This window comes from Xiphophorus hellerii, chromosome 4 (genome assembly GCF_003331165.1).
Source record: "Xiphophorus hellerii strain 12219 chromosome 4, Xiphophorus_hellerii-4.1, whole genome shotgun sequence".
NCBI lineage: Eukaryota > Metazoa > Chordata > Actinopteri > Cyprinodontiformes > Poeciliidae > Xiphophorus > Xiphophorus hellerii.
In genome coordinates, this window is record NC_045675.1 from 1,409,431 (window position 1) to 1,434,206 (window position 24,776).

Below are 24,776 nucleotides of genomic sequence, written 5' to 3' on the forward strand. Positions count from 1 at the left end.
AGCAAACATAATGGCGACTCGTCTGCGTTGCGCTGCAGCCTCGGCGGTCGGCTCCACGACGTGAAAAGAATGAAAAGAGAAAGAGTGACTGGCATGAGGAGACAAAGGGAGACAGGATGAAGAGATGGGTGAAGGAGGGGAGAGCAGGAAGGGAAGAACAGAGCATTCAAAGTGACACAAAAACAGACAAAAAGCAGAAGAAAAGAGGAGGAAGATGTCTCCGTCTCCAGTGACTGCATGTAAAGAAACCAACCAGTGTTTCAGGACCCTCCATTCAGCTGGGACACAGCGAGGATTCACTGGTAGCAGTGGCTGTGTGCAGCCATGCAGGCTGGAGCGCCGGCCCTACCTGTCTGTACAGGGAGTCCTTGTTGGCCACTTCATTCTCCAGCTTGTCGTTCAGGTCGTGGACAGACGTGGCCTCCCGCTGAGCGGCGAGGTAGCGCTTCTCCAGGGTGGTGATCCTCTCCTCCATGTCCTCCTTCTGAGCCATGGACTACCAGACAGATATCTGATCAGAGCTCTGAGCGCCACCAGCAGGTTCTGCTGGGGTCTGGCGGCTCCGCTCACCTCTCTGAGGTCCCGCTGCAGCCTGGTGTTCGTGTCTTCAGACTTTATGACGTCCTTCCTTGCCGTGTCGAGGTCCTCCTCCAGCTCGTTGATGCGTGACGCCATGGCGACCATGCGCTCCTTCATCTGGCCCAGATCAGCCGTCTGACGGTCCAACACTTCCTGGAGCTCACCGACCTTCCCAAACCCGGACTCTTCTTCCTGACTCAGCGAGCCGTCCGAGGACCGCTGTGAGGACATCAATGACACAATCAGGAAAAACTTTATCAAATATGCTTATGATAAATCTTAATACAGCCAAAACAAAGGTGCTAGCCTAGCGCTAGCAGGAGAAATGACTAAATGGTCTTTAGTTAAAGGTAAGAGAGAAATCCTCCAACAGCTAAAATCTGGTGCCACTCCATTTTTGTTTCCATTTGGTGAAAAAGGAAGTTGCTCTCAGTGTCTTCAGAGGTTTTTGTGTCGTTTCCTTCGGTGGTTCTTGGTGCAGCGCCCCCACAGGCCAGGAGGGGAACAGGTTGGTTTGACTCAGAGCAGAGAGAGAGAACCACAGCAGCTGGAAACAAATGCTGCAGTTTTGGTCTCCCATCAAACCAAGTTAATCGGACTATAAGTGGGGAAAACATCCTAAATCATCCATCACAGAAGCGCTCACTACCATCTTGGAAATCTTCTTGTCTCCATCTACTCCACCTCTTTCTGCAAAACCCGTTTCAACGATTCTCTCCAATGTTAATTTCCCTCAGATGCTAATTTTAATCATTTTTGAGGTTGACCAAACCCTCTACAGTCACTATAATGAAAAGCACAAAGTCTCTAAGAGTGGGATGTCCAGCCACATTCAAGCAGAACAATCAGATGTGCTCAAGCCAGCCATCAGCATGATTTACTGTGTTTCTGTTTGATGTGTTCAGATCATTGTTCGCTGACAGACGGCTTTAAACTCCCTCATGATTTATTCTTCTTCTTCTGTTAAACTCCATAATAAAACTTGTAGAGTTGGTTGAGCATTTAGTTGAGTAATCAAGTGGACCCCATGTATCTCTGATGAATCCCAGCCACATTGAAGAAGTCTGGATACTTTAATGTTTAAGTGCTTTAAACTAGTGGTAGCACTTGGTAAATAATTTTTTTTAAGAAAGTTAATTGCAGGGTCTGTATTTAATTCATCACAATCAAACACTACATATTGACAAATTCAGCGACATTTCCAATTCAAGAACCCTTTTTGCTGCTAAACTATTGAATTAATAGACACATGATCTCAACAACAAAGACATTTATAGTTTTTAATCTGTTCTTCAGCCATCAGTCAGTAACAGTATCTGAAGAAGCTGAGCATTGACTGTGTGAAGCACACAAAGCCACGGTGGGTTTCCTCACCTTGCCGTTAGTGCTGGGTGTGTTTTCAGACGTGTGGTTGACTTCGCTGGTTCCGTCTGCCAGGCCTCGTTTCTGGCCGCTCTGTTCCCTGAGGTAAGCAAGCTGCACAACCACAACATGCAGTCAGGTGATCAACACATGCAGATTTGCATTTAACAATTCTTAAATTTATTTATTTAAAGATTAGGAAACCCCTAATCTTTCATACTTATGAGAGGAAAACAAAGCAGAAATGTGCTAAAAGTGTGAACAGATAAATGAAAGGGCAGCAAACCAGGTTTAAACAGATTAATGTTTAAAGAAACTGTGATCGTTCTACTTTGAATAGTCAGGAATGGTTGTCCAGGTTTCCTGAAAGACTTTCCAAAGCTCTTTTTGAGGACTTAAATGAAAGAAGTGATTTTATTAGCAGTTTTACTGAAGGATCAGATCCAGTGGCATCTTGCTTCCTAACAGCCCACAATTCAAAAAGAGCCAAAATTCAGGTTATATCCCAGATCTGAACAGAACCACAGAACTTCACTGCACACTTTTCTATGGCTACACTCACACAGCAGGCAGGCAAATGGGACCCAAAGCCACTTTTTCGCCAAAATAAAACCCATATCTGACTTTTTCACAACAATTCCAGTGTTTTCATCCAAAAAACATGATTTGAGCCATTTCCATGTGGAACTAAATTGTATCAGATAGTTTTCAAACAAACAGAGCGCTGCAGCGGCCATCTTTACTGCTTAAACAGAACGCCGTGGCGGCCACCTTTACTGCCTAAACAGAGCGCCGTGGCGGCCATCTTTACTGCCTAAACAGAGCGCCGTGGCGGCCATCTTTACTGCCTAAACAGAGTGTTGCTGGGGGACGGCTGTGTTCTTTTTCAGAGCATGCGGGTCACTTTGAAGTCTGATTACGGCTGGATTTCATTAGTAGAAAAACAAATCAGATTTTAGAAAAAAGAACGCAGCCTAACTGCGTCTGCTTTGACAGTATGTCTGCTGTCACCGTCAAGCTGATAAAGATGCTGGACGGGGATTTAAAATAAAAATGGACTCACCGTTACAATTCGCTCAATTTTGAAAATATCTGCCAACTGACAACTCGAAAGTAAACCCAAACCATTATAAACCTAATGAACGGGGGTGTGTGTGTGTGTGTGTGTGTGTGTGGTCCGGAGCTGAATCAAAGGAACAAAAGATGACTCCAGCTTGAAGTGCACACAGGAAATCTAGGACAAATGTCTGACATCCTCTGGGCGTTTAGTCAACAATCATCCAGCTGAACCTTCCTGCACTTCCAAACGCTGCTCTGCTTCCCCTAACACTGAAACTCAACTCTGGGATGATCAAAGCTCAAAGGAGAACTAAATAATATTGCATTTATATCATTTCCACAATACTTAGAGGGATGCATTTCTCTGATCTAAAAACAAAAAAGCTTGTTTCTAGCATTTTTGTCAATAAATGATGTCCGCTGCCATCCTGGGTTTATGACCTGCACTGTGCCTGAGTCGGCTGATAAAACGATGTTACTGTTTGGTTGTTTATTAGTGGAAATGGAAGAAACACCAAAAGACTTTACGTTAGTAACTGATATCCAACCAGTGTGAATCTGAACCGATGACGGATGCTCAGAATCCAGTGAAAATTCTTCAGATTTGGATTCTGATGATCAGGACCGTCATGGCCGACAAAAAGACGAGTTTACAGCAGAGTTAGGAATGTTAAGAAGCAGTATCCATTTATAATAAACAATTTGAGTATTTAGTGCATTAATATGATTTCTATTCTGATAATTATGTGCAGCATGTATGTGAGTCCGTGCTTGCTTCAGATAAGCTCCTCGTTGTTTCATTTTCTCATCTGTGGTGTCTGTCTGTCTTTCCCCTGAAGTTGGTTTAAAGTTACTTTTCAGTTCTTTAGTCTCTCCAGAAGCATTTTACATTTTATTTCTTCTACCTTAAAGTCACAATGACACTTTATACCTGAACACAATCATATTTGGCCCTCATAAACCAAGGACACATCTCCAAACTTGTTAAAGATTTTCAGAAGGTTTTCATGTTTGCTTACTTCTTTGTGTGAGATGGTGAGTTGCTCCTCCAATGCACTGCATCGCTCTAAAGCAACACGAAGTCTCTCTCTCACCTTAAAACACAACAGTTCATTTTTAACTGGTCAGCAGGAACTCCTGCTGAAGTTTTACTCTGCAGGACGTTCATTGTACCTTCTCATCAAGGGCTTTGTGGTGTTCAAAAAGTGACTTTAGAGCTTTAAGGACCTCCACCTCGCTGGAGACGCCAGCAGGAGACTGAGCCTGCCTCTTCACCACAGTCATCCTCAGACTGCGCTCATGACGCGACACCAGGCACTCCAGGTGCTCCAGCAGCAGCTGCACAGAGAGAACACGCTAACGTTAGCATCCGCTATGCAGGAACCACGTGTGCATCAGCAGAACCGCTGCATGTTGTGAGATTTGTTGTCTGTAGTGGGAAATTTGTGATGATTAAGCAGCTTTCCACATGGGTGGGTTTTGACAATGCTTTGGATTATAAGACAGAATCTGATTGGTGGAGCGCTGTTATGACAACCGTCTCCAGTTCAAACAGAAACAGACAGGAATTTGCCAGGTATGTTCACTCACCCGGGTGTTGTTTCTCTCTGCCTTCAGCTCTGCAATCTCCTCCTCCTTCTCCAGGAGCTGCTCCCGGTAGATGTTCACCTCCTTCGTCAGAGCAGCGAACTCCTGCAACGTGAAAACACAGTCTGCTGAATGCATGACAGGAAACACAATTATTCACTTTAAAAACCTAAAATCTAAATCAAATGTGTTCTGGTCTGCATGCAGATGTTTACACACAACCAGTTTCTATTCGGAGGCGCTCCTCTCATCAACTTATTAGTTCCTAATTAGTGTGTTTTTTCCAGCTGTGTGGTGTGCAGCCATCCCACAGTAAGCCGCAGTAGATAATTGCACATTCCTGTGTCTTCATAAAGTGGCTGACAGTCATGCTTACATGATGAGCAATGAAGCTTCACACAACAAATGGAGTAAAAACCAGAAGTTATCTGATGGAGTTTCAGAGGTGTGATTCTCTAAGTCCAATTTTGCAGCTCTCAAGTTTACATTACTCACATATTTCTCAACATAAAACGCATCTGGACACACATGCAGTGATCTTGGTGGTGCTTTTAGAGATTGCATGCATGGCTTGGCGACTAAAGGATGAGCCGTGCTGATTTTCTTTGCCCTGCGGCGAAGGAACGGTGAGTGGCGAGGCCTTCTTGCTCTGATACTGACAGTAGCAGGAGGGGGGGGTTGATCTTTTCTTTCACTGCTACAGAGATTCTCCCTCTCCTCCTGTCCAGCCTCTGAGCTCTTCCAGCAAACTGTCTGCAGCACTGAAGGAGTGAGAGGAGCGATGCTATTGGTCAGAAGGAGACACATGGTCTCTCTGCTGGCCAGTGGGAGGCTTTTGAGCTGAAGGCCCAGTGGTAATTACAGAGCTGCAGAGTGGAAATGAAGTTTGGGAGAAGAGTATCTGTCCTTAGCATAAAGTCACAAAGTGGGGCTGAAACATCTGAGAACAACTGAAGTGACTCATGTTGATTCCAGGAACAACTCAAATTTCAGCCGAGAACAGAAAACTCAGCCCAGACATAAAAGTAGGATTTCACATCAACAGATTCAGAAACAAGTTGGTTGTTGGTCATTTCAGAATATTTAACAGTTTATTTAATGACCATTGATGCTGCAGATTTAAACAGGTGGGACTTGATCACTGTTCATGCTGGTGCTTTTTATTCTGCAGCTGTTTGGCAGAGCCTCATGTTTTGGATCCAAACTAATATTTTCTCATCCTGTGAAATGGATCCGCCGCCTTGTTCTCACCATAATCAACACAAGATATCTTTGGATCTCTAATGTTGGAGTTAATGATCGTTCTGTTTACACATTAAAGAGAAACAAAACTAAATCCCATATCTCCTCTACTTAAGACTTTATCTGAGTCCAGAATCTGATCCGGTTGGAGGATAAACACTATGAGCCATTTCTCTCGCTATCGCAAGCCAAGCACGTTTTTGGTTGTATTTACCCAGAATGCTGTGCGCTGTAGTCCACTTCCTGCTTTTGGTCCACTTGGCTTTCACATATGCATTCAAATTGAACCAGAGTTCACTTCAACCGAACCCAGACTGAGGTCTGGAGGACCAGAGTTTGTTTTTTTGTTCACATCAGAGTTTGATCGTGTGTTCACACCTCCTCAAACGAACCAGACCTTCTAAGCAAACCGACTGGAGTTGGATTAAAGCGACTAAACATTGCTGGTGTGAGTAAACTTGACTTTTGCCACTACGGAACAATAAAGGTTGTTTTTGTTTTCATTTCTGATCATAGCAGTCGTCATGATTACAACATTCCAAGAAATTAATTTAGTTTCTCCTTCGTAAGCTTTGTCTGAACATAAAAATTCAGAACAGCAGAGAAAACAAGTTATAAGTGAAATTATCAACCAGGCGAGTCAACACAGAATGAAAATACACTAACATAATCCTTTAATCCTGTTGTATTTTGCAGACATGTTGCTTTATTATATCAGGCGAATTTTACTTTAACTGTAAATCCTCAGTGGTGACTGAGCAATGGCAACTTGGTACATTCTGGGCAGGTTTCACGGGGAAACCTCCAGAACCAGAACCTTGTCTCAGCCAGATAACAGAAGCCAGTGACGGTAGATCAGTAACAGTCTGGTTAAAAGGAGCGAGCTGCTCTATAAGCTGTAAAACCGAGGAATGAATTAAAGGGAGGGGAACTACAGGGATATGTGTGCCAACCTGTTAAAGGAACAGTACAACACGGCAGAGAAACAATCCTTTCCAGGGAAAACCCAACTCTGACCTGCAGCACCACACTTTCAGACACACTTCACCCAATACGATTCCTGCAGAGGCGGGGGTCTAAACAAGCTGAGCATGATGCATAATGCAAATGACTGCATGCATGATGAAACAAAGGCCTTCTGGCATCAATCATTAATGACGAGTGATATCTGCCATCGGTCCAACGTCTACAGACACTAGCTGATCTGCAAGCATTCGTCCGTCTGAGTGTTGGGTCTGTGGAGAACTAGAGGAGCTGTCAGCAGACTGTTCAGAGGTGAGATAAGAAGCAACAGGCTTCCTACCTCCTGCATAGTGACTTTAGCCGTTCTTAAAAGCTTAAAGCGTGCGCTGAAACATGACATGGTGCAGACAGCATCTGTTTCCCTGTCAGGGGGAAGACCCACCTCCAGAAACCGGTCAGCGAGAAAAAAACTGGTTAACCAGCCATCCGAACACAACGACCGAACAATTAAAACTACGGTCCTCTGGGTTGATGCTCAGTAAAATCCAACATTTAATGAGCTCTTTTTATGAGGTAAAATCAATAAATTAGAAGTGAATAAAAAAACTCATTTTGATAATTCTTTGGATGTTGTATTAGTTTATTATGAAGCACCTTTTTGTCTGTAAAAGTGCTGCAGAGATGAAGTTGTTATTCCTTAAATCCTGGGTCTGTGTTTGAAGATCTGCTCAAAAATGACACAGCCAAAATTAATTTAATACATCTAAGAAACAACAAGGTATTTTGGATAGTTCTGGTATGAAGATAAAGGTAAGACTCCAGAGGTCTAAAAATCGTCAATCATGTTACCAAGTGAAAGTAAATGAAGATGGCAAAAAGTGTTCAAATCGTTTGTTTTTTTAATAATCATTTCTGCCTACCTACGATGTGAATATCTCTGTGAAAGTAAGCAGCTGTAATCCAGAACCTCTAGCAAACCACAGAATAAGATCTGACCGTTTCTGGACCAACATTTATGCACAAAAGGGGAAGAATAGAAGTTTTGGGGAGCCATTAGTAGAAAACTGCAAAACTTGCAGATATGAGTTTGCTCTTTTCTGAAGAGTTTGTATTTCACCATGTTTTCATTCATTTTAGTTCATATTGGGTCAGCTGATTCTTCTGAAATATGACAGATTATAAACCCTGATCAAACCAAAATGACCAAAACTTAGAGATAGGCTGGGGAAAAAACTGCAATGAGTAGAAACTAAGTTTGACCTCAAATGATGGTTTGTTTCAGTTCAAGTAGAATTTTAGCTCCAAGCCTTCAGTTCCCTGCAGCTGATTCAGCTTAAACAGAAACCGGCAGATTTACTTTCTCACATCCTATTCTGGATGATCAGATTTGCATAAACTGAAGTGGCTCTGAAAAGATCACCAACCAAAACGCATCTGGCTTCAGCAAAAATAAAAACAGAACTAGAATAATTAAATTAGTGTTTGGTATAGTTTAACTCTATTTTTAACCAGCATTATTGGTAGAAGAAAGGCTGTGGTGCACAAAGGTTATACGATCTGTAGTACGTGTCATTACATCACTGTGTGTCTGTCCTTGTTTACACAGCAGCTGAGTCACACAAGCAGCAAAAAAAGGCCTTTGTGAAGCTGCAACTGGTCCCAAACAGAGACGGTTCAGAGATCAATGCTTGTCCTGATAAATAGCAAGATGGCTGCTCAAACAACAAAAACCCAACACTGTCTGACCAGAGGGTTCGACTTTCACTCAACCGTTTAGACGCTCTCATGTATCTGAAAAAGAAGAACGGGTCAAAAGAGTTCGGTTCAAATTTGAGAGGAAACAATAATTTGGCTTTTCTGATCCAGCAGATCAGCGTTTCTCTCTCAGGCGTTCGGATTGAGCTTCTTTTGAAGTTTGTAACATTTGGTTAAAGGACAACACACTGTGACTTTCATGTTCCAGTGGAACAAGCCGGCCTTTGTCTCTCCATATCACCACTGGGCCACTCTCCATTCATGCCTTTGTGTCACAGCAGACATCTCAAGTGAAAAAAACAACAACCAAGCATTGGTTTTATTAAAATTATGTGACGACTCCGATGACTTTTCACCAGTTACAAGAAGTCTCTTTCACTTCCTGTTCTCACTGGGAGTAAAAGTTTCTCACCCTGGAAAACAAGTTTTAAATGTGCAGAAAACAGAAACTAATCAGGCTTTTCTGATTTCAGTTTTTCTTCGAGGTCCGATCTGCAGATTCTGAATCTGGCTGGTTCTGGTTTTCCTTCTAGGGCCTGAAACAGATTTTTAAAAAACTCCTGTGGTTCTTAGCCAAGAAAATGCAAATGAGGCATGTTTCCATTGACTGGTTTGGAGTGAATCAACCAAAGCGTAATTTCATCACATATTGACATGTGGCTGTAATAAACAGGAAGGTGAGGTTGCAAACTAGCAAAGATCACCAAGCTTGGAAAAATTGACGGAAACTTTTCAGAGTTTCATGCCTCTGGCAAGGCACAGACCCACCAGTGGATGGGAATGTTTCCGACATCAAAATTTATTCTGAAAATGTTTCTCCATCTCCTCTTTAAAGCATTAAATCTTTTTAAGAGAAGCCAAAAACCACTCAAGTGCAAATTTTCAACTTTTTCTGATTAAACACATCAAAACGTGCATAAAAAAACTTTAATGGAAAAACGGTTACTGAATCTCTGGTGTCTGTCGCCTCTTTAAAGCTCTTTCTGCTCCACTTGACTGTATGAGAAGAGCTTTATAACGACTGGTTGACTGAAGACAATAGATGCTGAAACCAGCATTAGTGTAAATACAGGTAAAAACGGAACAACCTGCAGTAAACAAACACTAGAAATCTGTTTCTGAGGCCTGGCAGGAGCTGCTGACGTGTGAGCGAGTCAGGCTGGAATGTCTCTGCATTCCAGTCAAAGCGTACACACCAAGAGGGAGGGAACCGGAGAAAAACCTGGACCAGCCCTGCATGGCACCAAATGCATGAAACATGTCAAGAGTCTTTAAATCAACTCCAACGTGTTCCTCCTCCACAACAAACCCTTTAAACTTTACATCCAACATGTATTATTTTAGTGCTCTTATGAGTTAAAAGTTTGGATGCCATAAAGTCTATTTTGGATGAAGGTTTGAAAACAACTGCAGTTGTAACGAGAAAAGCTACTGGATTATCAGAAACCCACAGGGAGACTATCAGGACGAACATGTGAAAAGTAGGAAGAAATCAACGTTTTATCAGATATGTTGAACACAATTTGTTTTAAACCGAATGTTTGTTCTGCTATTTGAAGCATGTGAATGTTCTGAGGCGTGGGTAACATGAAGAGGGGATTAAGGAACCTGGACTTGGCCTGTAAAGCAGATATAAAGACTCTGTTTTCTGTTTTATTAGTTTCTCTCCAGTAACATCAGAGTTTCAGATTTAACATGAAAGACAAAGAAAGCTCTGCAACCTGAGAAAAACAGACAAAAAACTGTTTCAAGTTTTATAAGACATCCAAGTGCAATAAAAACTGAATAGCAGTAGCATAAAAGAATTATACTATTGTTTTGATAAGGGTAATAGTTTTTGAGTATTCTCGTTTCACCTGCCACATTAAAGCAGACTTGAACTCAATTTCTAGAAGCAGCCCAATAAAACCTTAACATGCAAATGAAAGTGTCTCCAATAACTTTATTCAGCTTTTCACTCTAAATAAATCCCTAATTCATCATCAATGGTTGGAAAAATCTGTCCACAGTTCAGCAGATTTAAAATGTATTTCTGTTTCCATCCAGTTCATGATAGTTTGTTGACCCATTAGCATTACCCGTTCATCTCCATTAAGCTTTAGGATGTTTTCCCTCCTGATAGTCCAGTAGACGCGGTTCTATCGGACTACAACTGCATCATCTGCTCCATCTCCAGCTGCTGTGGTTCTCTTTCTCTCTGCTCTGAGTCAAACTAATCAAACCTTTTGACCAACCTGTTCCCCTCCACACCTGTGGGGGCGCTGCACCAAGAACCACTGAAGGAAACAAGAAAACATCAGAAGAAGACACTGACAAACTTCCTTCTTCACCAAATGGAAACTAAATTGGAGGCATCAGATTTTAGTGTTTGGATGATTTCTCTTTCGTCTATGGCCCATTTTTCTAGGCTAGCACGTTAGCTTTGGTTGCATATACCCAGAATGCTTTGCGCTGTACTCTACTTCCTGCTCTTGGCGTAATCTCCGGTCCACTTGGCGTTCACATATGCATTCAAACTGAACCAGAGTTCACTTCTACTGAACTTCAGTTTGGAGGACCAGAGTTTGTTTAGCTTTCACACCTCCCCAAACGGACCGGACGTTCAAGGCAAATGGATCGGAGTTGGATTAAGGTGGACTAATCAGGGCTGGTGGGACTGCAGCCTTAATTTTGCATCCTTTCCTACAGATCCACAAAGGTCCCTCCTGTCTGCAGAGGAATACTTTCTATTCATAGCTGGGACAGGTACCGGTCCGTCACTTCCATGTCTTGATTAGTCAAACATGAACCAAGAAAAGCCTCACCTGGATGGTAACTCTGTTCTAATGGAGAAACACTCAGCCACAAGAGCTACAGTAACGGATGAACAGACTTTCTGTTGTGTTCTCCTCTGCATAATTTAAAGGAGGAAACCTGAACCCTTCGTTATGAATATAAAACCCTGCATGAGAAAAACATGAGTAATTCATCTAACAAAGACCACAGAACAGATGGATGAAGACCGGGTCACAAGTTCTGCAGCACATTATGCAAACATATGAAACAGAAGCAACGCCATCACTAATTTATAACAAGAGGGTCATTAATTTCAATTAACTTTAATTTCATGCAAAATGGTGCTAACAAAACAGTTTCCTTTGACAGAATCTTTATTAATTATTACATTTTAAGACCAGATTTGAGCTTTAATTCATGAGGCGTCAGTGACAAACTTTTTATCCACTTTGACTTCCTGATGATTTTTTTGGTTTAAATCAAGTCCAGTGCTGGATTGCGCAATAAATCGCAGAGTTATCATTGGAGGATTAATGTATTCATTAACAATATCACAAGGAACTACTTCAACAGAATGGAGTTAATGAATCCAGACTGCGTATGCTAGAAATGCATCCAGTGCAATTCTGGGACTTTAACGTGTTAAGTGTGATTAATTAATTACATAATTTTAACTTGTTAAAAACTCCAATGCAATTAATTGCATTTTCTTCGTACATATAAAGGTCCCAATGAAACATTTATATTTGGGGGTTTCTAGTACAAAAATATTCCCTCAATGTCAAAAAATCACTTTCACAACTCTGGTGTTTCAATTAAATGAAAAATGTAATTAAAATCACATTTGAATATGTTTGCTCATGTAATAAGTCATTAAAAACACACCACACCATCATCCTGCTGCTACTACTACTTCCTGTCATCATCTTCTTTGTGGTTTCTGCCAGTGGCAGCATCTGTTTATCCCGTGAAGTGAGTGATTTGTTAAACCAATTTCAATACGTCCAAAAACCACAATCACAAAACACGGTTTTCCAAACTGCTGTTTCCATTAAGCAAATTTACTTTCAAAATGTCAAAATGTGCAGATATATTGTCAATGGAAACGCAGCTGGAGACTAAAGAAAACATGCAGACGTTGCACCTAAAGTGATGCAGCTATGACACTATAAACATCACTGCCAGGATCAAACTAACCCCCCGCTGTGGTGTCCAGATATTAATGTCGGATCAACATTTATGCTATTACCTGCTATAACGTCTCCACCCACCTGTGGTAAAGCGGTGTTGAGCTGCCTCTGCAGTGAGTCCCGTTCATGGCTGACTTCATGCAACTTGCTCTGAGTCAGGCCCAGATTCTCCTGAGTTTCTCTCAGCGTGTCCAAGAGCCGGTCCCGCTCCTCCAGCATGGACACCATCAACGACTCAAAGTGACCCTCGGAGTCAGACTGCAGCGGCGACCCGGAGCCTCTGCGGCCGCCGCCGTTCCCGCCGCCGGGCCCTTCGGTCTCGCTGATGGTGGGCATCACCTCACACATCATCTGCAAGTAGGGAAAGAATGAGGTGGGGAGCATCAGACATCAGTAAAATTAACTCATATTTAAATGAACCGTATGAAATATTTAAGTTTTTCAGTAGTGAGAACATATATTAACCCCCTGATGCATAAGTGGATCCTTTTGGACCCGGTGAGATCATCTTTTTGCACTATATTTGTAATGAAAAGTTTTCATCATTTCATATTCCAGGTGTTCCTCAACAAACATGTTAATGATATTATGCAAATATTTAATTTACCTTTTACACATTTTAAGAAATAACATGTTTTATATTACTACCCCATTCTTCCGTGAGTGGGTCCAAAATGACCCGGATTCATTTCTTATGGAATTTAATGGGAATCTTTGTTTCTTACTAACTGTGACTGTCAGGAAAACATTTTTTGTGAACCAAACACACTGAATCCTAAGTCTCACCCCTGAATAATAATATTTTACAAAGCAAGAACTTTTACATATAATTATTATCTTTATTTTTACCTCACAAATATGTGTGTGTGTGTCGATCATCAGTGCTGTGGATGGATGGATGGATGGATGGGAAAAATAAATGCACATACATACACACACTCACATGCATGATACACACAGCATAATAGAATACAGACGGCAATGTTAGCCAGCTGGGTTAGCTGGCTAGTTTCAAGAAACGTGCTCCTTCTATCCCCTCCTTCCCCTCCCCCCGCCCACACACACACACACACACACACACACACATAATGGACACTGACATTGTTCCAACATTACTGTTGTAAAATTGCTGTTGTCATTTTGTTTTAAAAATGTTCTACAAATTGTCACAAATGTTCAACAATTTCTTCTAAAAATGCTTAAAGTGAAAAATGAAAATATCTCAAACATGAAAAAATACTTGTGTGAAATAAAACACAGCAGAAAGTATCAAACTAACCATTATTTTGAATCAAAATGACAAAAGTAGCATAAAAACGTGTTGATTTAAACATGGGTCCAAAAAGACCCACTCATAGAAGGCTGTGTAGTCAGTATGTCCTGCATCAGAGGGTATTTGAAACATAAAGAACCAGCATTTTCTCAGTTTGTTTTAGAAAACCCTGCTGCATCTGAAAGAGTTGCATCTTCTCCCAAAACCTAGTTTTATTTTATTATGTTCTAAATGTGGCTCTTTCTGAACAGTCTGAAGTTTTAATTTTTGAGCTTCAATCCTTTAACTTCCTGCTTGAATTTCCCAACTGTGGGACATTAAAGGATATTTCTGGTCTGATATCCTTTTTGCACAAAGGATATTACTTTGAGTATTGAGTGCAATACTCAAAGTACTTTGAGTATAATTATTGCCCTCAAAGTTGTGGAAAAATTGCACAGCTTCGAGTCAGTTGTGTAATAATTTTTGCCTATTAACTCCTTATGTTTACTATTTGCTCCATTTCTCTGTCAATTTATTTTTGACACAAATAAATGTTACTCCTACGGGACAAACAGAGGATCATTCTACACAAAAACAAATTATGTTTGTAGACAAACTTGGATCTGATGCATTGAAAACCTATTTTTTAAAGTCTAAACGGGGATCTGCGCTTTGCAGAAGTATTCAGCAGTAGTCCTGAACAGCTTCTGTCATTCTGATCATATTTTCTTCAGTGATCAGCAGCAGCAGAGAAAGCTACGCTGGTTTGTTTAGTTGCTTCGCTATTTAGTAACTGGCTGAGCCGTCAACTGATTAACATCTTCCTGTGTTGACTCGGACCGGGGCAGAATGGAGCGGGATCGGCTGATCCGAAATCATTCGAAAGGTTTCTTGACAGGAAAATTCAGACAAGCAGCTTAAATCATCTCTGACACAAAGACATTCAGAGGATTACGCTGCATCATCGCCTCAAACATCAGAATCAGGGAACAGCTTTTCATATTTACTACCAACATTCAGCAAACTGAAAACAAGATTTCCTGCCAAACTGCTTGGTCTCTGGATGCCATTAGCTGGGCCTTCAGTAAGAATGTAAAGTCATCTAAAAACTAACAGGTTACTAGGACTTCCTCCTCTCACAGCTGCCACACTGCCAAAACTAAAAATATCCTATTCTAGTGAAGCAGAAAAACTAGTTCACACATCTGTCATTTTAAGGAAGGACTGTCCGTGTTCTTTACTATCAGAAAGTCCAGAAAAATGTTCAAAAATCCCTGAGCTGTAAAACGCTGCAGTGGCTCCTTGTCCTCCAGTCGAACCAGCTCCCAGTGTACCGGAACCAGCTCCCAGTGTACCGGAACCAGCTCCCAGTGTACCGGAACCAGCTTCCAGTTTACCGTAACCAGCTCCCAGTTTAGCCCAGTCTACTTTATAGACCAGGACTAAAACTTTCCCCGTTGATGAAGCTGATAGACAGGTGTAGATTATCCTGAGCTATCTCTGTAGCTACAAACTGACCGTTTCTGCTTCTTTCTCCTACTACTTTCCATTACCTGCTGTGTTTGCTAAAATTTACTTCCTGGTTCCTCTCAGTTTTCTCACCTTGTAGTTTTTATTTGGCAACGAGTTTCAGTTTAGTGTTGGTATTTTCCTGGATGGAAGTATCTATTGCTTTTATGAACCATGTACTGCTGCCAGTTTACTCACTACTTTTTCTTGCTTCTGTATTTTGTGTCTGCTGTGTCTTCTCAACTTCCCAGTCAGTTGCATTTTACTGATTTCATTCTCAGGTAAAAGATACGACTTCTGAGATAAACAGAATTTGTCTGATTGGCATGTTGATCGATTTAATCACCTGATACAGATAATTCAATCAGCAAATTCAAGGTGAGGGTTTGGAGACTAAAGGCACATTTTCCTGAACATCAACACAGTGGAATAAATTATCAAAGTTAATATTTTCCTAAAAGAAGTGAGGTTAAAATAATTACAGAAAGGATTAACCATAAAGATCAAACTAAAGTGTCACAAATATAACCGTTTACTAAGCTTCAGGGTTTCCCTGCAGAAAATTTGCTACGCATGGTGGCTTACCATGTTTTTGAATTAAAGATGTTTAAAGTTGACAGGAAATTTGAAAATATCAAAAGGCAAACATTAAAAAAGTCTAAAATAAACAAAAACAATGCTCAGCCTGGTGGGGGCACAAGTAAAGCTTGGTGGCCCACCAGGCCTATAATAGAAACCCAAGCTTAAATTTCTAATAATTCATTACACAGATTTCCCAACGCTAATGTCAGCATCAACATTTCTAAAGACGCTCCATGAGTGATCAGGGATTCCTGAAACTCTGGAAAGTTGAATGACTAAAATAAAACTTTGCTTCAATCTGACGGTTCAATAACCTGAAGAACAGATTAAAAACAATAAATATCTGTTGTTGTTGAGCTAATACGCCAATTTATTCAACAATTCAAATGTAAAAAATGTTTCTTGAATTGAAAATGTTGCTTATTTTGTTGATATTTCAATTGTGATTAATTAATTACAGATCCTGCAATTAACTCGATTAAACATTTTATTTAAATGTTTAATTTAAACATTAAATAAGTAATAAATAATTACTTATTTATAACCAAAGAGTAAAGAAGGCTGAGTTCACCCTGGTTTTAAAGCTTTGTTTATGTTCTAGTTCAAGTCCTGTTTCTGCAGATTTGAGATAAGATAGCAACTAAGTTCAAAAGCACAGCAGAGATGATTTGATCACCAAACTTTAGAGGCCGGATACAATCCGTCATTCCAACAACGCATCGACTAAGAAGATGACAAAGAAAGTTAGATCATCTAGATCTTCAACTGTACCAAAGCAAAATATTTTATCAAAGCAAATATTCAAGCTGACATTCACCGCCAACGTTGAGCGAAGAACTGAGATCAGCAAATTGAAGAAGCCTGGAGTTCATTTAAAAGATGCTGCTTTAGCAACAGTTGTGGGGGATTTGGAGCCAGTGGGTTTACCTCCTGTACACACCGAGCCGGCGCAAAGCGGAGAATCATGTGAGCTGGATTTAACATACCTACATGAAACCCACAGTCGGCTGAGGGAATTTAAAACAACCCTGATCAGTCAACCAAAAACTCCCTACTGGAAGTGTTTGCCTTTGACACACACTAATTAACCAGACAAAACTGACCGTGTCAGCCCTGATTAATTGAAATCAGGAATTGCATGCTTCCAATAATAAATGCTGTTTGTGGTGGACTGAGCCAAACTTAACCTAATTTACTGGAAGCAAAAACCCTGAACCAACGCTTCATATTGAGGTCAAGCCACTCAGGATCAGCAGTGGGGGGGGAGGGTCGCTAAGCATCAATGGGAGGTAGCGACAGATGGTGAGCAACTCTGTAAAGACACGCTCTACGTCAAAAACTAAAGGTAACAAATCAAGATTTGGATAAAAGACGATACAACATTTATAAAACTTCTAACCAATTACTGCATAGAGAATTGTTTTAAGGCTCAGAGTATAAAGGACTGAGTGTAAAATAAGAAAGGGAGAGTTGATGTTCTGCCGTTTATTAGGATTCAGGCTTTTTCCTGGATGATTTTTACAGATGACTGGTTTTCTTTGACAATTCTACTTAAATCTGCTGAAAATCTTCTGATTGAGGAAACTGTTTTGAACGAGAAGGAATCACAAAATGATCCTCATTTACTCATCAAACCATATTTACTGCTTCTACCAACAACTACAGCTCAATGCTTCAGATTTTCTAGTGACATTCTTGACATTTTAGTCCAAAACATTCACATATTTGGGTTTCCTCTGTGTTATGAAACATAATCAACACAGAACAGAAGCTGTCCTCTGGCTCAGCAGCTCCTTTATGAATGATTGTATTTATTAACGTAGTTCACACTGTAGAATAGGTGTTTATAATCAATAAAAGAGTTTTTATGACTAGAATAATCCTATCTTTAGAGATTCCTGCACCTGTAGTTGACACAACAACAATAAACTCCTGCTCTGCAGTGAGCTGCCATCTTGCTTACGTAAAGGGTTTCCTCACAGTTTTACTTTTTATCCGACATTGTTTAACATCTGGATAAAGTCGGTGTATAATCTAGATCAGATTATCCTAGAATAAATACATGCCTGAGTTCAGAGTTTACCACTTATAAAAGAAAAGGGAATTTAAATGTTTGATTTTGAACCAAACAAGCTTCAAGAACCTTGAGTCCAGCTTGAAACCCAAAGGTAAAAAGATCTAGAGGCCTAAATTAAAACAAACAAAATCTTTTAGTAACTTAAAAATCCATATATTGGACAAATGGTCGAAATGTGATTTGATAATCTACATTTAAGTGCATAATTTCTAAAATGTAGACTTTTATCTTTTACATCAGAGGTCACAACCCCTAAATCAGTCATTATAGACTTTTTTAAATTCAAAGTTATGTCTTTATTTACACATTAAAATGAATCCAACATGTAACAAATTGATAAAATGAGGCATAAAATAAATATTGCAGTCAAAAATGCAGACGTTCACTGAGAAAAAATCTGTTACATTAAAAGTTCTGTAACTTTATGCAAAATAATACTTTGTTCGTATGTTTAAATAGATAGAAATAAAGAATCTGCATATTAATTGTATTGAAAGCACAGTAATAACGGATGTTTATATAAAGCGTAGTTTATTGTGGAACACTATACATTATTTTTACTATTAGTTGAGAGTCCTCTCAATCAAAAAACGTTATTGAAATAAGGACTTTTCCATATTTAATTTTCATTCTTATATACCGGTACTCTAGAGTAGAAAAGTGATAAAATGTCCATTGGGTTTTTTTTTAAAATACCAAGTTGTTGTGAGTTTTGACAAAGATATTAGACAGGAAAGAAAATGTTTCAACCTGAAAATCACTGATCAGACCCAATCAAGGAAAAATCGGCCAATTCTGATAATCTAAAGGAACTGACTGGTGCGTCTCTACTTCCGTTCATCTTTTCTTGCAGCTGAAATCTGCATCCGTGGAAGGAAAACATGAAGTGACAGCTGCATCGTCAACTCTGGACATTTCTGTTAAAACCTCTGGAGAAAAGGGATAATGGAACATCCAAAGACCTGTTCAGCACCATCCAACCACAGTGACACATAGCTCACCTTTGCAGTTTGACGTTAATCCAAACTCCTTTGTAATCCACGTTTTGGAGATAAACTAAATCCAACTCTATGGAACGGTCTTCAACAATATCCAGGGTTATTCGGGAATTCTTAATTCCGTTCAGGTGTTGGGATTAAGGCTGTGGAAGAGTCCTTTAGAAGGGGGAAAAATAAAATTTCCTTAAGGCCTCAGACCCACACAGGGTGAGAGGGGGGCAGTATTCCAACTTTGGCCGGCTAACTCCGTGTTAGCACGCTAGCTTCCCGAGTGAGCTGGTGATTCGATGATTGCATTCCTGGATTTGGAAGTAAAGTGTCGATCTTTGCACATCAAAACCACACAAGCACCCTAAAATATAAAGTTATTCTAATCGAAAATAGCATTTCATAACTGACAGATACACCCTGATCCAGTCAGGTGACGTGGAAACTGTTGCTGAGCGGCTAGCTAATTTGAAACAGAAATCTTTGGCTTGGAGTCAGTTTAAATCGACAGCTACTAGCCTGCTAGGTAGCTAACGCTCACTACTTTTAATTTATGAACAAACACGTAATGCTCGGTTTCGTATAAAAGTACGCAACATTGTAAAACATATACTATAAAATCTATTTCAAAGTGTTTAAAATGATAAAATCTTGAAACAGGTCTCCAAAGCTGCCGAAATGAGGAAAGTATCCAGCAGCGTTAGCGCCTCGGCTAACGTTAGCTTCCCGTCGATGCGGCTGCGGAGCGGCGTCACCACATCACGGCGCAGCTCCGCTTCCACTCGGAAACTTCCAGCCAACACCGGCCCGTTAGCGACGGTTTTCTCCGTCTCGACAAACCCGAACTTTAATCCACTCCCTTCACGGAGGTTTCGCTTAGTGTTTCCGACCGAAATAAAAAAGGTCCGTTGGTCCGGTCCTGTGTTTTAGCCGTCGCCACTGCCTGGCAGCTTCGGCAGTCCGTGAGAAGTAGGAGCCTGGCAGTCTGCGGGAGGAGAGCGCTTCTTCCCCCGCGGTGGGCTGCCTGGAAACTGGAGGAAAAGGAAGAGCAGCAGCACTTTCCGTTCCAGTGAGCGCTCAGGTGACCACCACACACATTCAACCTGAGATTTTCCCTGGAAATGTTATTTATTGTGTTAGTATGCTGGTGCTTCTCACAAATTTTATCACCCAAAAGTTATTTTCCTTTTCAGTTTTTCAAAAATAACTAGAATGCAGAGGTGGGAACTCAAAAAAATATACTCAAGTAAGAATACTTCAACATATTTTTAACCAAGTGAAAGTAAAAGGGAAAAAAAGGATAAAAAGCCATCCAAGGAAATACTCAAGTAAAAAGAGAAAAAAGAGTTTGGTTAAAAAAATGAACTCATCCAATGGACCAAAATCTAAAATATTGTGGACATTTTGGCATTTTAAAGGCCAAAATGAAAGTAATTCATATTAATACCTATACAATATAATAATAATAATAATAATAATAATAATAATAATAATAATAATAATAAAAAACAGACAAAAGAAAAAATTATCCAATTTCTTTCTTCAATGCATGTGAAACTTTATTAAAAGCTTTTTTAGTAAAGTTAAAGTGGTGAATCTTTGGTTAAAACAAATTTGTTCCTCATTCAGTGAAGTTTCTCACAGTGGGCAGAGGAGTCCGAAATTTTACTGAAATAAGAGTAACAATACGTCACAAAAAATATTACTCACATAAAAGTAACAAGTACAACATAGTTAAAAAGGTTATTTCAAGTAAATGTATCTGAGTAAATGCTTAGTAAATGGATGTTATGCATTGTAGACACAAAACCTAAAAAAGGTTGCTATATTTAATCAAGTTTAATGAATTAAATAAAAGCTGATTGGGTGAGCAAAGTCAGCTTCCCCATATAAATCTATTCTACTTATTATATCAGCTTGGTTATAAAAAGACTAATACTTTGTGTTGCACTTCACATTTGCCATTTTAACATATTTATGTCAGCAATAATTTTAATTTGATTACAATTATTAATTATTAAATCTCCATCTGCAGCCACGACTTTTGCTGGATGGGTCAAATTTCTATCATTCTTGAAGTCGGGCTCATGTTTCACAGGAGCAACAAATCACTCCTCAGTTTTCTTTTTGTTTCTTCCTTTGGAAAATAGGAAGAAAAAAAACATATCACATAAAAAGCTCCAACACTTCTAGGTTTTGTCTTGGTTTTTTAAATCTTTGTTTAAAACTAACAAAATTGCTAACTCCAGGACAATCAAAGAAGAAAACCTGCTAGAGAAAACCACTCTACACAGAGAGAATGGCCTAGTCAAAGTCCAGACCTAAATTCAATTAAGAATTATATTTCTTTTTTCCTCATTTCAACCTGATGAGATGCTTCAAGGTGAACTTTGAGAATGTTTGTGTCATTTTGTCCCTTGTTTACAGGAAGAATGAAAATCTGTGTTTTGAAAATCAAATCAAAATTTGATGTATAAACTTTTTCTGGATAGCACCTAAAAACACTGTTATGTGAATTCATGTCATATTATTAAAACCAATTTAACTTCCTCAAATTGAACTGCATCCACCTTTGTCTCGTTAATTAACTACAAAAATAACTTGGACGATGAGTTTATGTTTTATTCAGGTCTAAGTGGGTGAGTTGAGTAAAACTGTTTTTATAGTCATTTACAAATTATAATTCAAAGCAGTTTTATGCATAATTCTTTTTGAGAAACATTATGAATTCATAAAACGCAAATGAAGCCCTTCTGAAATTCTTGAACAGAGGTTTGGCTCCATCTAGTGGTCATATTGACTTTCTATTCTCTGAAATTATATATATATATAAATACTCAATTTCCATGTTGAATTATTAGTGTATTACTTAAGTAATATTAATGTATGAATATATATATATATATATATATATATATATATATATATATACTCCTCCATGGGCTGCCACCTTATCGTGGTGGAGGGGTTTGAGTGTCCCAATGATCCTAGGAGCTATGCTGTCTGGGGCTTCATGCCCCTGGTAGGGTCACCCAAGGCAGACAGGTCCTAGGTGAGGGACCAGACAAAGAGCAGCCCAAAGACCCCAATGATGAAGGAAAACTTTGGACTTGGTGTTCCCTCGCCCGGACGCGGGTCACCGGGGCCCCACTCTGGAGCCAGGCCTGGAGGGGGGGCACGATGGCGAGCGTCTGGTGGCCGGGCTTTTACCCATGGAGCCCGGCCGGGCTCAGCCCGAAGAGGAAACATGGGCCCCCCCTCCCATGGGCCCACCACCCGTGGGAGGGGCCAAAGGGGTCGGGTGCAGTGTGGGATGGGTGGCAGCAGAGGGAGGGGACCCTGGCGGTCCGATCCTCGGTTGCAGAAACTGGCTCTTGGGACGTGGAATGTCACCTCTCTGGTGGGGAAGGAGCCGGAGCTAGTGCGTGAGGTCGAGAGGTTCCGGCTAGAAATAGTCGGTCTCACCTCGACGCACGGCTCTGGTTCTGGAACCAGTCTCCTTGAGAGGGGCTGGACATACTTCCACTCTGGAGTTGCCCAAGGTGAGAGGCGTCGGGCAGGAGTGGGCATACTTGTTGCTCCCCATCTCGGCGCCTGTACGTTGGGGTTTACCCCGGTGAACGAGAGGGTAGCATCCCTCCGCCTACGGGTGGGGGGACGGGTTCTGACTGTCGTTTGTGCTTACGGGCCGAACGACAGTTCAGATTACCCACCCTTTTTGGAGTCCTTAGAGGGGGTACTGGAGAGTGCTCCTCCTGGGGACTCCCTTGTTCTGCTGGGGGACTTCAACGCTCACGTGGGCAATGACAGTGAGACCTGGAGGGGCGTGGTTGGGAGGAACGGCCCGCCCGACCTGAACTCGAGCGGTGTTCTGTTGCTGGACTTCTGTGCTCGCCATGGATTGTCCATAACGAACACCATGTTCAAGCATAAGGGTGTCCATATGTGCACTTGGCACCAGGACACCCTAGGCCGCAGTTCGATGATCGACTTTGTCATCGTTTCATCGGATCTGCGGCCGTATGTCTTGGACACTCGGGTGAAGAGAGGTGCGGAGCTGTCCACTGACCACTACCTGGTGGTGAGTTGGCTCCGGTGGTGGGGGCGAAAGCCGGTCAGACCTGGCAGGCCCAAACGTGTTGTGAGGGTCTGCTGGGAACGTCTGGCGGAATCCCCTGTGAGACGGAGCTTTAACTCCCATCTCCGGCAAAACTTCGAACACGTCCCGGGGGAGGTGGGGGACATGGAGTCTGAGTGGACCGTGTTCCGTGCCTCCATTGTCGAGGCGGCCGATCGGAGCTGTGGCCGCAAGGTTGTCGGTGCCTGTCGCGGCGGCAACCCTCGAACCCGCTGGTGGACACCTTCGGTGAGGGATGCCGTCAGGCTGAAGAAGGAGTCCTATCGGGCCTTTTTGGCCTGTGGGACTCCGGAAGCAGCTGATGGGTACCGGCGGGCGAAGCGGCATGCGGCTCGGGCGGTTGCTGAGGCAAAAACCCGGGCGTGGGAGGAGTTTGGAGAGGCCATGGAGAAAGACTTCCGTACGGCTTCGAGGCGATTCTGGTCCACCATCCGGCGTCTCAGGGGGGGGAAGCGGTGCAGCACCAACACTGTTTATAGTGGGGATGGTGTGCTGCTGACCTCTACTCGGGACGTTGTGGGCCGGTGGGCAGAGTACTTCGAAGACCTCCTCAATCCCACCAACATGCCTTCCACTGAGGAAGCGGAGCCTGGGGACTCTGGGTTGGGCTCTCCAATCTCTGGGGACGAGGTCGCCGAGGTGGTTAAAAAGCTCCTCGGTGGCAGGGCCCCGGGGGTGGATGAGATCCGCCCGGAGTTCCTTAAGGCTCTGGATGTTGTAGGGTTGTGTTGGTTGACGCGACTCTGCAATGTCGCATGGACATCGGGGGCAGTTCCCCTGGATTGGCAGACTGGGGTGGTGGTCCCCCTGTTCAAAAAGGGGGACCGGAGGGTGTGCTCCAATTATAGAGGGGTCACACTCTTAAGCCTCCCTGGCAAGGTCTATTCAGGGGTCCTGGAGAGGAGGGTCCGTCGGATAGTCGAACCTCGGATTCAGGAAGAGCAGTGTGGTTTTCGTCCTGGTCGTGGAACGCTGGACCAGCTCTACACCCTCGGCAGGGTCCTGGAGGGTGCATGGGAGTTCGCCCAACCAGTCTACATGTGTTTTGTGGACCTGGAGAAGGCGTTCGACCGTGTCCCTCGGGGAGCCCTGTGGGGGGTTCTCCGGGAGTATGGGGTACCGGGCCCTTTGATACGGGCTGTCAGGTCCCTGTATGACCGGTGTCAGAGTCTGGTCCGCATTGCCGGCAGTAAGTCGGGCTCGTTTCCGGTGAGAGTTGGACTCCGCCAGGGCTGCCCTTTGTCACCGATTCTGTTCATCACTTTCATGGACAGAATTTCTAGGCGCAGCCAAGGTGTTGAGGGGATCCAATTTGGTGGCCTTAGGATCTCATCTCTGCTTTTTGCAGACGATGTGGTCCTTTTGGCTTCATCAGATCGTGATCTGCAGCTCTCGCTGGAGCGGTTCGCAGCCGAGTGTGACGCGGCCGGGATGAGGATCAGTGCCTCCAAATCCGAGGCCATGGTCTTGAGCCGGAAAAGGGTAGAGTGCCTTCTCCGGGTCAGGGGGGGTGTCCTGCCCCAAGTGGAGGAGTTTAAGTATCTCGGGATCTTGTTCACGAATGGGGGAAGAGGGGAGCGGGAGATCGACAGGCGGATTGGCGCAGCGTCTGCTGTCAAGCCGCGCTGTACCGGTCCGTCGTGGTGAAGAGAGAGCTGAGCCAAAAAGCGAAGCTCTCGATTTACCGGTCGATCTACGTTCCCACCCTCATCTATGG

General features: G+C 42.1%; 1 protein-coding gene across 20 annotated transcripts in view; it reads right to left on the reverse strand.

Moving 5' to 3' along the window:
- The window catches only part of ppfia1 (PTPRF interacting protein alpha 1), a 46,987-nt gene extending 27,019 nt beyond the window's left edge, over positions 1–19,968 (reverse strand). For 17 of the 20 annotated variants that reach the window (XM_032561598.1, XM_032561600.1, XM_032561589.1 and 14 more), the window contains exons 1-8: positions 18,937–19,968; positions 12,594–12,863; positions 4,591–4,692; positions 4,174–4,338; positions 4,020–4,094; positions 1,954–2,055; positions 571–798; positions 350–496 (exon numbers count right to left, since the gene is read on the reverse strand). In XM_032561598.1, coding sequence (XP_032417489.1) covers positions 350–496; positions 571–798; positions 1,954–2,055; positions 4,020–4,094; positions 4,174–4,338; positions 4,591–4,692; positions 12,594–12,863 — 1,089 coding nt within the window. In that variant the 5' untranslated portion in view covers positions 18,937–19,968. Of the gene's footprint in view, positions 1–349; positions 497–570; positions 799–1,953; positions 2,056–4,019; positions 4,095–4,173; positions 4,339–4,590; positions 4,693–12,593; positions 12,864–18,936 lie in introns of those variants that run through there. The other 3 variants (XM_032561597.1, XM_032561591.1, XM_032561599.1) reach the window with 2 other exon arrangements.
- Between the last annotated feature and the right edge of the window lie 4,808 nt (positions 19,969–24,776).